The sequence below is a fragment of the Oryctolagus cuniculus genome, chromosome 2 (genome assembly GCF_051225735.1).
Source record: "Oryctolagus cuniculus isolate XC-2025 breed Fujian yellow rabbit chromosome 2, ASM5122573v1, whole genome shotgun sequence".
Lineage (NCBI taxonomy): Eukaryota > Metazoa > Chordata > Mammalia > Lagomorpha > Leporidae > Oryctolagus > Oryctolagus cuniculus.
In genome coordinates this window covers 116,301,981-116,316,973 of record NC_142868.1, presented here as the reverse complement: position 1 = coordinate 116,316,973, position 14,993 = coordinate 116,301,981, and the positions used below count along the sequence as shown (strand labels likewise).

At 48.3% G+C, this 14,993-nt stretch overlaps 1 protein-coding gene across 1 annotated transcript in view; it reads right to left on the bottom strand.

Moving 5' to 3' along the window:
- SNRNP200 (small nuclear ribonucleoprotein U5 subunit 200) overlaps positions 1-14,028 on the bottom strand; it is a 32,166-nt gene extending 18,138 nt beyond the window's left edge. Inside the window, exons 1-16 of the mRNA XM_008253830.5 lie at positions 13,811-14,028; positions 13,127-13,290; positions 11,464-11,635; positions 9,498-9,690; positions 9,008-9,063; positions 6,525-6,623; positions 6,035-6,187; positions 5,847-5,946; positions 5,527-5,663; positions 3,664-3,747; positions 3,401-3,574; positions 2,962-3,099; positions 2,567-2,722; positions 1,870-2,040; positions 562-755; positions 221-344 (exon numbers count right to left, since the gene is read on the bottom strand). Coding sequence (XP_008252052.2) covers positions 221-344; positions 562-755; positions 1,870-2,040; positions 2,567-2,722; positions 2,962-3,099; positions 3,401-3,574; positions 3,664-3,747; positions 5,527-5,663; positions 5,847-5,946; positions 6,035-6,187; positions 6,525-6,623; positions 9,008-9,063; positions 9,498-9,690; positions 11,464-11,635; positions 13,127-13,290; positions 13,811-13,855 — 2,160 coding nt within the window. The 5' untranslated portion in view covers positions 13,856-14,028. The remainder of the gene's footprint in view (positions 1-220; positions 345-561; positions 756-1,869; positions 2,041-2,566; positions 2,723-2,961; positions 3,100-3,400; positions 3,575-3,663; positions 3,748-5,526; positions 5,664-5,846; positions 5,947-6,034; positions 6,188-6,524; positions 6,624-9,007; positions 9,064-9,497; positions 9,691-11,463; positions 11,636-13,126; positions 13,291-13,810) is intronic.
- Positions 14,029-14,993: the final 965 nt, after the last annotated feature.

The following is a 14,993-nucleotide window of genomic DNA, read 5'->3' as shown; positions in this document are numbered from 1 at the left end:
CCTGTATCCACATGGGCGACCAGGAAGAAGATCCTGGCTCCTGGCCTCAGACTGGTCCAGCTCTGGCCATTGTGGCCACCTAGGGAGTCAATCAGCAGATTGAAGATCTCTCTCTGTCTCACACCACTCTCTGTAACTGCCTTTCAAATAAATAAATCATAAAAAAAAAAAAAAAGTTTAAAAGAACAGTGTTGAAAAACACAATTGACCATGCACAGACCTGATTTTTCCCAGCATGCTCCATAATTTTCTCATAGACTATTTCATTCATGATCTGGAAACGCTTGATAGCTTTTTTCTCTGTGATACCCACATAGGTCTGTTCCAGAGGCACTGGGCGGAAGCTGAAAGTTCAACAGTGAGACAAATGAGGCTTTTGGCAGGGACTACTGAGAATAAACACTCCTTCTCACTGCCCAGAAGCAGTATCCTCTTGTCTGGATTCACCCCTCTAAAACCCAAAGACCGTTCTAAAACCCAACCCAGTAGTGAGTGCTCCTTGGAAAAGGGAAGGATGGCAGGAAAGTCACCTTAGCTACAGTTCTCCCAATCTTCTTATACCTGTTGTCAAAGTAGAAGAGGCCCTTGGCAGGGTCAACACGTAGAAAAGTGGCTACATCTTCATAGTTGGGTAGGGTGGCGCTGAGACCAATGAGTCGGACATCCTCTTGAGTCATCTCAATGTTTCGGATGGCCCTGGCCACCAACGCCTCTAACACAGGGCCTCTGTCATCGTGAAGAAGATGGATCTCATCCTAAAGAATGGGAGGGCAGCAAATTACCTCCAGGACTAAGGAAATGTGGCCCCTTCCCTGAGACTTGCAGGCATCTAACCAAACACACAGAATAAAGATAAGAAAGGGTGGGGGCAGAACTAAGCCAGAGAAACATAAATGAAACAGCATTCACCATGAAATGCTTTGCTACAGTTAATAGCAAGAAAATCTGGTATTTCCGTAAATGAGTTCCTAATTTTACTTGAAGGTAAATTTCTGCATAAAAAAATGAAGCTTCTGATCAGATCATATTTATATGAAATAAGGCTTCACCCCTGGTCAGGTATTTTGACCAAGAAAAAAAGATATCAAGATATCACCTGCTTCTCAAATTTTAGCAAGCCAAAGCAGACAGTGATCTTGTTCAAATGTAGATTTTTTTCCAGAAAGTGCAGGGTGGGGCCAGGGCATTTCTAACAAGCCTCTCTCCCAACCTGCTGCTGTCCCCCTGTCAATCAGGATTTGAGTGGCCAGGCTCCAAAGCAGGGGCTGCCAACATTTTCTTAAAGGCCAGAAAGTCAAATTCTAGACTTGTTGGCCATGCAGTTCCTATTACAAATACTCAACTCTGCCACTGCAGCAAAAAGGCAGCTGTAAACAATACATAAGCCTAGAGACATGGGTACATTCCAATAAAACAACACCCAGCAGCCACAAATCGTTGACCTCTGTCCCAGCACACTGAAAACCAGCACGTGAAGTCACTTCTGACTGTGCCAGACACCTCAAAGAAACATCAATCAGACTGAGAGGCCCTCCTGTCTGGATGACTCTGGAACAATATCCTGGACTCTTTACTTGTTCCCTTGCAAAATGGATTACTTATTCAATGTTCTGGGAGGACAGGATTAGTTTGCGGTCAGTCTATTTGCACTTGTTTCAAAATATTTTAGACATATAAGAGATATAAAGAATAAGGCAAACATTAAGCACCTACTGGGAAATTTTCCTATTATGGGCAGATTCTCATTTAACAGCAACAACAAAGCTTTATCGCCTACAGAAAGGCATTGAAGGAACATTCAGCACTGAAACCCAGCAAACCTTCCCCGATCATGACTGGTCTCTGCAGCCCCAAAGTGCCCCCACTCACCAGAATGATGAGCCGCACCAGCTGGGTGTAGGTGCGCTCCCCACCCTTGCGGGTGATGATGTCCCACTTCTCAGGGGTACAGACGATGATCTGAGTGGCACTGATCTCTTCCTTGCACAGCTGATGGTCTCCAGTGAGTTCAGCAACAGTGATCCCATAAGTGGCCAGGCGCTAGGTGGAGGAGACCTATGTCAGGCAAGAATGCACGAAGAGGCCTAGACACCACACCTGAGCGTGGAGTACTGGGAGCAGGTGATTATCAAGTCAATCACTCCTTTTCCAAAAGCAAACCCAAGTTTCACTCAGGCAAATGAAGCACACAAAAGGGGGAAATGGAGCTCTGGGAGTTCTGCACACAAAAGGAGAAAATGGAAACTTGTGGCTAATGTGACCTAGAATAAAACCACTAGGTCTACTGTCAACTATATCCATGTGCCAATTCATAAACACTTCAATGACGCAAATGACAACAACTACAGAAAATCATCATGGAGAACATGAACAAAAAATGGCAAATAAACCCTAGTAAAAGACGGTTTAGGATATTCTTGCTTCAGAAACCTCTCTGCCTTTGAAAGTAAAACACCACAGGAGGCATTCCAGGGATGCCCTAACACGAGAAGCAGTGATGTGCAGGACTATTCACAATCCTGACAGCTGCACCCAGTACTCACCAGAGGAAGCTCTACCCCCTTACCTTTCCAAAACTGCCCACCATCTCCTGCACCAAGGACCGCATGGGAGCAATGTAGATAATCTTGAAGTCATCCACATTGATAGTGCCATCCATGTTTATGTGTTTGCCTATCTCTCGGAGCATACACATCAGGGCCACGTTGGTCTTCCCAGCACCCTAAGAGAGCAGTCAGGGATGAGACGGCCTACTTACTAGTAACAATCACTCCTCCAACTTCCATGGGCTTATCTCCAAAACAGAGGACACCGCATGGCCTGGGCATTTTATCCCACCATTTAACATTTGTTCCACTCAAGAATAAAGAACTGGAGGACAGGGTGAAGATGAAGAACACTCTTGCCACCAAAATGACAGAGCACCACCTTCACAAGAAAAGCAGGCAGGGCAGCACTTACGGTAGGAGCACACAGCAGCAGATTCTCATCTGTTTCCAAGGCGGCACGGTACAGTTTACTCTGGATCCGATTCAGCGTTTTGAAGCCCTCGAATCCAGCCTGGGCATACTTTGGCAGCTTCTCCACGGGGAGCAGTTGCTAGAAAGAAAAAATACAATTCACAACAGGCTAGCAGCATCTTTGTGTAAGCAAACTGTTTCTGTGGCATTGCCAGAATTTTGTTCCTTGGCAACCTCCCTGCTTAACTCTCTCCACTAAAGGCCAGTTTAGAGAGGTCAGTATCATTCCCTGGGCTCAAAACCAGGATGGGAAAACTGCAGCAGCATCTACTTTTGAAGCAAAGTAACTATGAGAGCAGGCTACCTTCTGGGCAATGGGTGAAATCCAAACAGGAAAAGAAATGAACTGAACAGAGAACTGAGAAAAGCAATTCACTCACTTCTTCAGAGCCAAATGGCTTGGGCTTCAGGGCAGGCACATGCACCTCTTCATAGCCCTTACGTTGGCGACGGAAAGACCCATCAGGAAGCTGACAGCGTTTGTTGGCCATGAAGTGGCTCCCTTGGGTAAAAACCAGGTCCTCCAAGTCCAGAACCTGCCGTGGAGCCAGTGCCTTGAATGCGAAAAGCAGTATCAAGAAGTCAGAGAGCTGGCAAGTAAGTTTTCCATCTGTCACAGCCTGGGAAATGGCTCGCTACCTACCTCTCCACCCTGGTCCAGATCCATGGTCTCCAGATCTGTGTCCATTCGTGACTGACGCACTCGCTCCCTCCGGGACCTCTCCTCCTACAGGTGGAGAAAGGTAAAAAGTACAATGCAAATTCATCACTGTCCTGGGTTCTGACCCCTTGTGGTCTCTGGTTGTGCTTGACTCACACGTGCTCACCCATATGAGGGCACTTCAAAAAGTTCCATAGAAAATGGAATTAAAAGGTTAAGTTTATGAGTTTATTTTGGCGCAAAAAAAAAAAAAAATTGAAATCCATGCAGTATTATAACAATATGCATTTTCCATGAACTTTCTGAAGATCCTGTCTATGGATTTCAAAATTTTCTGCCCTAATATAAATTCTTTAATATCATGTATTGAATTTTTTTTTTTTTTTGACAGGTTTTGACAGGCAGAGTGGACAGTGAAAGAGAGAGACAGAGAGAAAGGTCTTCCTTTGCCGTGGTTCGCCCTCCAATGGCCACCGCGGCTGGCGTGCAGCGGCCGGCGCACTGCGCTGATCCAATGGCAGGAGCCAGGAACCAGGTGCTTTTTCCTGATCTCCCATGGGGTGCAGGGCCCAAGCACTTGGGCCATCCTCCACTGCACTCCCTGGCCACAGCAGAGAGCTGGCCTGGAAGAGGGGCAACCGGGACAGAATCCGGCGCCCTGACCAGGACTAGAACCCGGTGTGCCGGCGCCGCTAGGCGGAGGATTAGCCTAGTGAGCCGCGGCGCCGGCCTGAATTTTTCTTTTATTATTTACTTAAAAGCAGAGCAACAAAGAGAAAGAGATCATCCAAACACTTGTTCACTCCCCAGAAGGCCACAACAGCCAGGACTGGGCCAGCCCAAAGTCAGGAGCCCAGAACTCTATCCATGTGGGTGGCAGGGACCACCCAAGTACTCGAGCTGTCTTTGCTGCGTCTCAGAGTGTGACCGCAGAAAGCTGAATTAGAAGCAGAAGCAAGGATGTGGCATCTCAAGTAGTGGCTTAATAGGCTACACCACACACCTGCTTCTATACTTTAAAAACAAAACAAAACAAAAACAAAAACAAAAAAAAAACTTTGGAAAGCAGAACAACAAAGTGAGAAGGAGAAATAGCGACAGAGAGAGATCAATCTTTCACCCACTGGTTCATGCCCCAAATGGCCATAACAGCTAGGTCTGGGTCAGGACAAAGCGAAGAACATCATCCTGGTCCCCCATATGGATGGCAAGGGCTCAAGTACGTAGGCCATCTCACTGCCTTCCCAAGTGCATTAGCAGGAAACTGATGGGAAGGTAAGCAGTGGGACTGGCAGTCTGATATGGGATGCTGGCACTGCAACATGATGGGCCATAACACTGGGCCCCCTAAACTTCCTTTTTAACCATCTTTTCCATGAATCTTTAGAAGCACTCTCATAAGGCCTCCCATAGAAAAGATGGCATTTTACATTCAGAACCCGCCACTGGGATCACCAGAATGATTAAAGCATGAACACTTTCAAAGAGATGATACACAGAACGCTGATAATCAGAAGTAGATTTTTACAATTCAGCATTAAGGGCTATCTCTAACGGGTAAAAATGTAGGCTCTGTTAAGCAAATACACATGTTCTGTCCCTATACAGTAAATGCCATGTATAGCAATGAAGGTCCTCAAGGTGCTGGTGAGGCCGACACCCATCGGGGTCCCCAGATAACCCCAAGGTGAATGCGTGTATTCTAATCCACATCCAAGGACAAACACGACACAAAGCACCAAGCAAAGTACTTGAACTTGAACCTCCTCTTTTATGCTGCAATCTTCTAGCCTATGTCCCTTTCCTGCAGCAAACAGTCCCTATCAGGAGTGAGACCGCTCTTACTCGGATCAGATCCTCCTTCTCTGTTTCATGGAGCTGGTAGAGGAACTTGGACAGCTCTGGATCAGCTTCCATCTTTCCCATGATCCTTTCCTTTTCCGCTTCACTCTGTGCACTGGCCAACAAGGTACAGTATAAAACTGACAAAAAGAAAAAGAAAGAGGGGGTGGTCAGGGGATAAGATAAGAATCAACCTTGACTCTTGGTAGAGAACAAAGAAAAATCAGTACTGATGCCATGAGAGCAACACAATCTCTATCACACGCGGGCACACACAGGCCTACACTCATATTGCCCACAGAAAGAGCACACTCTACACTCACTCATCATCCTGTGCTGGCGCAGTACTTTAATAAAATCAAAGGTGTTGAAGCCAAGGAGCAGCACCAGCTGGTTCTCACACTCTCGATCATCGCTGGCAGTCTGGAGAGAAAAGAAAGGCAACATCACCATCTGCTGCTTCACACACGGTACCCACCTGCTGAACACAGAAATACCATCTCGGTCATACCTTCAAAATCTCCAACACTTCATCTGCCTTCTTCTGTGACACGATGGCATCGTCATAAAAACGACTGAGCTGCCGCTGTAGCCAAAATGCATCAATATCCCGAGGGTGCAAATCCTTCTTCTTGGAACTCATCAGTTCTCCGGAGGCTACAAGCTACAAGAGCAACCAGGCACTTAGCTCACCAGGTCCTCCTTCGCCCCAGCTGCTTCTGTCCACTCTGTCACAAAGCAACTTGCCATCACACAGACCAGCTTCTTTAGAGAAGTTCCCAGAGGAGAACAAAATTCTGCTACATCGTTCAGGAGCACAGCACGCTAAGATCTCAATGTGGAAAAGGGAATAACTGACTAAAATCTTGAGTGAATCAGGACATATAATGTTTGTTACCCTGGCTTACCCTCTCAAAAGGTGGCTCAAAAGGACCTAGGCAAGGAGCGCTATATCATGCAATCAGCTGTTCTTGCAATAACAGGAAAGAGACCACACTTACGTTAGCAGAGAGGGTGCAGCGCACAACAGCCTCATCCCCTTCCATGTCGTCATCCGACGCCTCTTCTCGAACCTCCCCGTACACGTCTTCATCACCTTCCTGTGGAAATGGTCACAACCTCAACCGTGATCTGGAGCTGATCCTGTGTCACCACAGAACCTCTTCCTTCCGTCATTCTAAATGAGCTCCAGGATTAAAGCAATGGCTCTGGGATGAAACCAAGGGCTTCCTGGAACCCAGGTGAGCCTTAATCCAGAGCACATCGAACGGAATGACCACTTGGCAAAGGTTCCTGAGACACCCCTGTTCTCTCTTCTGCTTCTGTTTAGGCTGCCATAATGACGACCAAATGGATCAGTCTCTCTTTGATACATACACACTCAGTACTTGAAATAAGAATCATTAGTTAACAAGAAAGAAAAACTATAAAGAAGCATTTACAGGAAAGCAGGTAACAATTCAGAAACATAGAGGCCACATTTAAGTTTGCGCACCCCCGTACTGATTTTTACAATGCAAACCACGTGTACTCAGCAGCGTCACACCAAAGCAGGTACTTAATAAGTATCTGCTAAACCAACTGCTGTAAGTAAAGCATTCTGCTAGGTTGTTTAATTTATGATTTAAAATCCTAAGTTTTAATTAACCATACCATGGGGATGGACTTGAAAGTTATCTGTTTCAATCACTTCATTTGGGAGGAGAAATTCAGACAAGATGACTTGCCCAAGGGCCAAGCTTCGGCACTCTCAGCTCCCAGTTCAGTGCTTTCCCCTCTAACTCTCCTGTGCTACCCCTCCTTCCTGTCCTGGTATATATACATAATTTCCTTTTCAGGAGCCAAACATACCCAATGAGAACACTGAGACAACACTACAATTTTTTTCAGGTACCCTACTTGATTCTATTGAGTTACATTCAAGAATTTCTGATTAGATGGCAAACATTAGCTCCAGTGGCTGCTACAACTGTTTAAGCAAACGTGTAAATTTTGCCCACACATTTGAGCAAATTTGTGTCCTTTTGAAGCTGGTAGTAGGACACAGTAATGAAAAAATTAGCACATACAGGCAAAAATGCAGTAAAGCATAAGGAAAATACAATCTCAATGAAGGTATATATGGTATTTTATCTTTTGTCTTTCTGCTGATCTGCTTGGTTTATTTTATTTTTTTAAAGATTTATTTTTTTGGAGCTGGCACTCTGGTGCAGCGGGTTAACACCCTGGCCCGAAGCGTCAGCATCCCATATGGGCGCCGGTTCTAGTCCCGGGTGCTCCACTTCCCATTCAGCTCTCTGCTCATATGGGCGCTGGTTCTAGTCCCGGGTGCTCCACTTCCCATTCAGCTCTCTGCTATCACCTGGGAAAGCAGTACAAGATGGCCCAAGTCCTTGGGCCCCTGCATCTGCGTGGGAGATCCAGAAGAAACTCCTGGCTCCTGGCTTCGGATCAGCGCAGCTCTGACCGTTGCGGCCGATTGGGGAGTGAACCATCGGATGGAAGACCTCTCTCTCTGCCTCTTCTCTCTCTGTGTAACTTTGACTTTCAAATAAATAAATAAATAAATAAGTCTTTTAAAGAAAGGACTGATTTATTTATTTGAAATGCAGATTTACAGACAGGCAGGGACAGAGAGAGGGAGGGGTCTACCATCTGCTGGTTCTCTCCCTAAATGGCTGCAAGAATTGTAGTTGGGCTGATCCAAAGCCAGGAGCTTCTCCCGGGTCTCCCACATGGTTGCAGGGACCCAAAGACTTAGGCCATCGTCTACTGCTTTCCCAGGCCACAGCAGAGACCTGGATCGAAGTGCAGCAGCCAGGACTTGAACCGGCACCCATATGGGATGGTGGTGCTGCAGGCGGCAGCTTTACACACTAAGCTACAGCACCAGCCCTTGCTTGATTTATTTTAAAATTTTATGTCACATTAATTTCCTTAAAAAAAAAAAACCCTAAAGGTAACTATAACAATTTTTTTAGCAAAATTACACTTATTGCCGGCGCCGCAGCTCACTAGGCTAATCCTCCGCCTTGTGGCGCCGGCACACCAGGTTCTAGTCCCGGTTGGGGCGCCGGATTCTGTCCCAGTTGCCCCTCTTCCAGGCCAGCTCTCTGCTGTGGCCTGGGAGCGCAGTGGAGGATGGCACAAGTGCTTGGGCCCTGCACCCCATGGGAGACCAGGAGAAGCACCTGGCTCCTGCCTTCGGATCAGCGCGGTGCGCCGGCCGCAGCACGCCAGCCGCAGCGGTCATTGGAGGGTGAACCACTGGCAAAAGGAAGACCTTTCTATCTGTCTCTCTCTCTCTGTCCACTCTGCCTGTCCAAAAAAAAAAAAAAAAAAATTACACTTACTGACACCTATATAACACCATAAAGTTATTCTGGCTTAAGCTCAGTGGTCTCTTAAACTAACTTCAAAGGGTCCCTTCGCCTTATTTCAAAAAAAGCAAGAATACACGGGGTCTCTCTGCTTTATTACTCACCTCCTCGTCAGACTCAAACTGCACATTCACACCGTATGTCTCATCAATGTTGTCATCTGAAAGGAAGAGGGAACAGTAAGAGGGCAGTGGGCAGTGAGTGCACTCGGGGGCCCACTTCCTCCGCAATGCCCTGCCTTGTCTCTCCTCAGCAAACACCGAAGTGCCACCTGTGCTGCCACTGCCAAGGCTTTCTCCGACCCGCCAACTCTGGAATCAGCCCTGCTGTGCCTGCTAAATCACTTGAGCACCCACACTCTGCGCAAGTTTCCGAGTTTCCTCTCATCTTCTACACAGTGACAGGGTCTCAGAGTGAGAAATGACTGCGGGCATCTGGGATTCTGATACCCATCAACTTCACCCCTCAGTAAACACGGAGTAGGCGATGGGAGCCCACTGACACTCAGATTTTTAATGAATGACGCAAGAAGATGCCCACTTAGGGGTTAACCACAACCAGTAAACAAGACCAAGACATAGAGAGCGTAGTCACCCATGTTCTGGATTTCCTTGTCTCCACCATAGTCTGTGATCTTCTTGCCCAGGTTCACTAGCACGTGGTATCTAGTGTCATCTGTCTGCCCCAGCAGCAAGTCAATCTCCTTCCGTCTTTCCTTGTCCCGCAGCTTTTCATTCTTCAGGACAGCTAGAACTTCATCTGCTGCCCCGCAAAGGATATCACGAGGCTGGTGGCAAAAACCAGCAACATTTAGAACACAAAGAACAGCACCAACCAGCTTTTTATATTATTATTATTGAAAGGAAGTGGGGAGGGTAATCTTCCATGTGCAAGTTCACTCCCCAGATGGTTGTAATGGTCAGGACTGGGCAAGGCTGAAGCCAGGAGCCAGGAGCTTCACTCAGGTCTCCCACGTGGGTGCAGGGGCCCAGGCACTTGGGCCATCTCCTACTGCTTTCCCAGGCCACGGCAGGAAACTGGATCAGAAGTGGAGCAGCAGGGACTGGAACCAGCGCCCATATGGGATGCCGGCACTGCAAGCAGAGGCTTTACCCACCACGCCACAGTGCTGGAGACCACCAACCAGATGTTTGTGGCACTAGGATGTGAAGAGCCACACCTCTTCAAAACCTGCCGCATACCAGGTTTAAACCACTTTCCTTAATGTTGATTACAAATGCCACTGAGGGGCTTGGGCCCCTGCCACCCACATGGGAGACCTGGATGAAGCTCCTGCTCCTGCCTGACCCAGAGGTGGCTGTTGCAGCCATTTCGGGAATGAACCAATAGATGAAAGGTCTCTTGTTCTTGCTCTCTCTGTCTCTCCCTCTCTTTCTGTAACTCTTTCAACAGAAATAAATCTTAAAAATAAATAAATAAATAAAAATGCTGAGTTACGGGCCGGCACCGTGGCTCACTTGGCTAATCCATCCCCTGCACCCGCGTGGGAGACCAGGAGGAAGCACCTGGCTCCTGGCTTCGGATCAGCGTAGCTCTGGCCTTGGCGGCCATCTGGGGGATGAACCAGTGGAAGGGAGATCTTTCTCTCTGTCTCTCTCTCACACTAACTCTACCTGTCAAATAAGTTAAAAAAAAAAAAAAAAAAAAAGCTGAGTTAGAAAATTGAAGGAAGACTCATCTTTTTTTTTTAAGCAATTATGGAGGTGATCTCAGGATACAGGACAGAGCTTCTACAACTTGGCAGTCTTCCCCTAGCCTGCCACATTTTTGGTAATTATTTGTCCTCACATACTCTAGAATCCATCCCACTAGAACCTCTCAGACTCAGAAAAGGCCTTAATTTGTTCTCACACATATAATAGTTAAGAGCACAGATGGGATGGGATACTTGGATTCACAGCCTAGCTCTGCTAAATACTACTTCTGTGACTTAGCAAAATTACATAACTACTATGTGCCTTGCATCTCCCTTTATGAAATGGAAAATGAATATTCATAGCACCTAGGGGTGGGCACTGTGGCAAAGCAGGTTAAGCCAACGCTTGGGATATGCACCTGTGCATATCTGAGTGTCAGTTAAGGTCCTGGCACCTCTGCTGCTGCTCCAGCTTCCTGCTAATGCACCCCGCAGCAGATGATGGCTCAAGTGTTTGGGCCCTTCCACCCACATGGGAGACCCCAGTGGAGTTTCAGGCTCCTGGCTTTGGCCTGGCCCAGCTCTGGATGTTGCAGACATATGGGGAGTGAACCTGTGGATGGAAGACCAATCAACTGATAGCTCTCTGTCACTCTCCCTTTCAAGTAGACCAAAAGAACCAATTTTTTTTTTAATAGCATCAATTCATAGAGTTGATGTAAAAGGAGGAAAAAACTATGTAAAGTATTATTTCACTTCAACCAAACACTTTGTAAATACTAGTCACTTCCGCAAGTTGGTATGAGCCACACAGGGAAATCCAGAGACAAGGTTCTTCTGGTGTCCCCCAGCCGTCACCCCCTCCCTTCCCAAGCACAGGCACTCACTCTCTGGCGGCCTCACCTGGTCCCCAAGCGCAGCCTGGATGAAGCTGAGCAGCACCTCATACGTCTCCCGCGTCTCCTTGGTTTTGGGCTTGTAGATGATGCCCACCATCTCGTCAATGCCCTCCGACAGCAGGGTATAACCCTTCATCTTGTTGATGTCATGCCGGTCCTCGTCACGCTTTCTTCGCCTAAGGGACACACAGTGTGACGTTCCACAGGAGAACCTTGCCTCCCCAAGACAAGAAGAGAATCAAGCCCTCCCTCCTCAGTATCACCGTACACCTGCACCGCAACAAATGAGCCCCATTTCACCTTAATCATTTGCACAAGTATTTCTTTGTAGGACACAGTAACAGAAAGGAAAAGTTCACTAAATGTTACAAGACAGGGTTATCATTCATTTAAAAACACGAGTAGGCATGCAGTACAGCACTCAGTAAGATGCCACTTGGACATCCACAGCCCATACTGGAACATCTGGCTTCAATTCTAACTTCACTTCCAACTTCAGCTTCCTGCTAACACACACATATCCTGGGAGGCAGCAGGAGACGGTTCAGGTGTGTAGGTCCTTGCCACCACACAGGAAACCTAGGTTGCCTTCCAGTCTCCTGGCCTCAGCCTGGACCAGCCACAGCTAACATGGGCATTTATGAAGTGAACAAGCAGATGTGAGTTCTCTAATCGGCCTGTCTCTACCTCTCAGATGAAATAAATTCAAAATACACAGGGGCCAGTGCTGTGGCCTAGCAGTTATGCTGCCACCTGTAATGCCAGCATCTCCCATCAGAGCAATGATTCAAGTCTCTGTTACTCGGCTTCCAATTCAGGTCCCTGATAATGTGCAGGTAAAGCAAGGGAAAGTGGCCCCAAGTACTTGTGTTCCTGCCACCCACATGAAGACCCAAATGGAATTCCAGGCTCCAGGTTTCAGCCTGGCCCAACCCCAGCCATTGCAACCACGCAGGGAATGAACCAGCACATGGAAAATCCCTTTCTCTCTCTTTGTTACTCTGTTTTTCAAAAATAAATGTCTTAAAAAATTAAAAACCTACTGAGATGAGAAATACCAAAGGTCTTAAAGATACCCTCAAGAAAATTAAGATGTTTATGGACCAGAAACACAAAAAGGTACCAGTATTTTCCACTTGGGTGTACTTTTATTTATTTATTTTTTTAAGGTTTTATTTATTTACTGAGAGATATAGTTACAGACATAGAGAGGGAGAGACAGACAGAAAGGTCTTCCAATTCGCTGGTCCACTCCCCAAATGGCCCCAATGGCTGGAGCTATGCCTATCTGAAGCCAGGAGCCAGGAGCTTCTTCCGGGTTTCCTACTCGGGTACAGGGACTTGGACCATCTTCTACTGCTTTCCCAGGCCAAAGCAGAGGGCTGGACTGGAAGATGAGCAGCTGGGACTAGAACCAGCGCCCATAATGGGATGCTGGCAGAGCAGGTGGAGAATTAACCCACTGCGCCACAGCGCCAGCCCTCAAAGTGTATTTGTTAAGGCCGAAGAATCTTCAAACTCTCATGTTCAGCTTTTACCTTCACCAATCTGTTTTAACGCCACTGCTGTCCAATCTTGCACCACGCACTTCAACAAAAACACTACTAATTGCTAAGGAAAAGACAGACTTCGGTTCTGAAGAAAAATAGGACTCCATTGGTACTTACTTGGCTCTTCTTTCCTCCTGCATCTGTGGTTTGGTCCGTTGTGCCTTATCTCCCATTCGGGTGCCCTCCAGCTTCCCAACCAGGGACAGCACCTCTCCGGTGGGTTCATCTCGGCGGGTTCGGTCAATGAGAGACCGGTCAGCTTGGAGCACAAGATTCGAGTTCTGAAAAGATCAGACCACTGCCGAAGCTCTGACATACGCGAGGCCAGTTCCTGCAGCACCCTGATCCCAGCTCGAGAGTCACAATGAGCGTTAATAACCACTAGCCGGAATATAAAGGTATATAATTTGAAAAGAAATAGCAACACATAACGCTAAGCACGAGCACAGGGCTGATAAGCCCTACGTGCCGTCTATCAGTTGAACAATGCTGGCTTCTAACCATAACAACCCACACGCGAGAAGTACTGAGCGAGTGGAGAGGGACAGGTGAAGAGGCGGGTTTAACCCTGAAAGGCTTGGTAGCTCGGTCCCACAGAGCTCCCAGCCTTGTCCTGCCCGCCCCAGGCCCCGGTGCGATAATCCGTATCGTCGCATACCCAAACTTTCGCCCCGATCCGATTTCGCCTCCGATTTCGTGGCTTTCCTGCAGGCCTTGAGACTGAACCTTCCTCCCGCAGCTTCCCGCCTCCCCTATACACTACACTGCCTCCCCCGAGTCCTCCCCTAAGCCCATACGCACCGCCTTGTACTCGTACTGCAGGCTTCGGGCGGTCACGTCCGCCATGGCGGCAGCCGCTCCTGGCCCTCAGAGATCCACTCCTCCTCACCGCACGCTGAAAACCGCGCTGCTCTCGGTTGAGGACTTCAACAACGCAGGAGAGACGCAACGGAGGGGAAGGAGACGGACTAATTTCCGCTTCCGGGTCGCGCGCCGGAAGTGCGGGGCGGGCCGGGTTTCTGGCAGGCGCGCGCCGCTTCCCGCTGCCTTCTGGGTGGAGCGGTTGGGACTTGTGCTTCCGGGTCTTGGCCCTTCAGAGCTAGGGGCGCCACAGTGCTTAGGGGTCCGGCCTCGGGTCCCGGCCAAGGCACCTTCCACCGTATCGGGATGCACGCCTCCTTTGCGCCTATCCTATGCGCAGCCTCTTTTATATTTATTTATTTATGTATTTATGTATTTATTTATTTATTTGAAAGAGTTAGAAAAACAGAGCAGTCTCCCATCGGCTGGATAACCCCAGGTGGTCGCAATGGCCAGGGCCGGATCAGGCTGAAGCCAGGAGCCAGGGGCTTCTTCCAGGTCTCCCACGTGGGTGGCAGGGACCCAAACATTAGGCCATCTGACAGTGCTTTTCCCAGGCCACTAGCAGGGAGCTGACTCGGAAGAGGAGCAGCCGGACAGGAACCAGCGCCGGTGTGGCAGGTGCGGCTTTACCCCCACCCCAGGCCTTTTTCTCCATCTGCTTCCGCTGACTCTGGCAACAGCCCTGGGAAGGCCCCCGGCAAGGAGAGGCCAGTTAGCCTTCCATCTCTGGAAGAGGAAACTGAAGCGCTAGACGGCAACAGAATCGTGTGTGTTTCTCTTTCGCATGGAACAACAGAGAAAGCTCCGTCCCCCACCTATCCCACTAACCCCCATGCCCTCGAGGCCCTGGTTCTTGCCCAGCGGAATGAACAGGGCCAGATCTTTTTGTTCAGGGGTCACATTCCGTGGCAGGGCCGTCTCCACCTCACCGAGGAACTTGGGTGAATGTGGCAGCCCTCCTGGCGGGAGTAACTCCTTGAGGACAGTAACAGTTTCTTCCCAAAGCCCGGGACTGGTAGGCACCGCCCCCTCACCCACCCCTACCATGTCTCACAGGTGGAATGGCAGCTTACAGATGAATGCTTGCATGTTTGCTTCTGAAAAAATGACTGAATAGTAG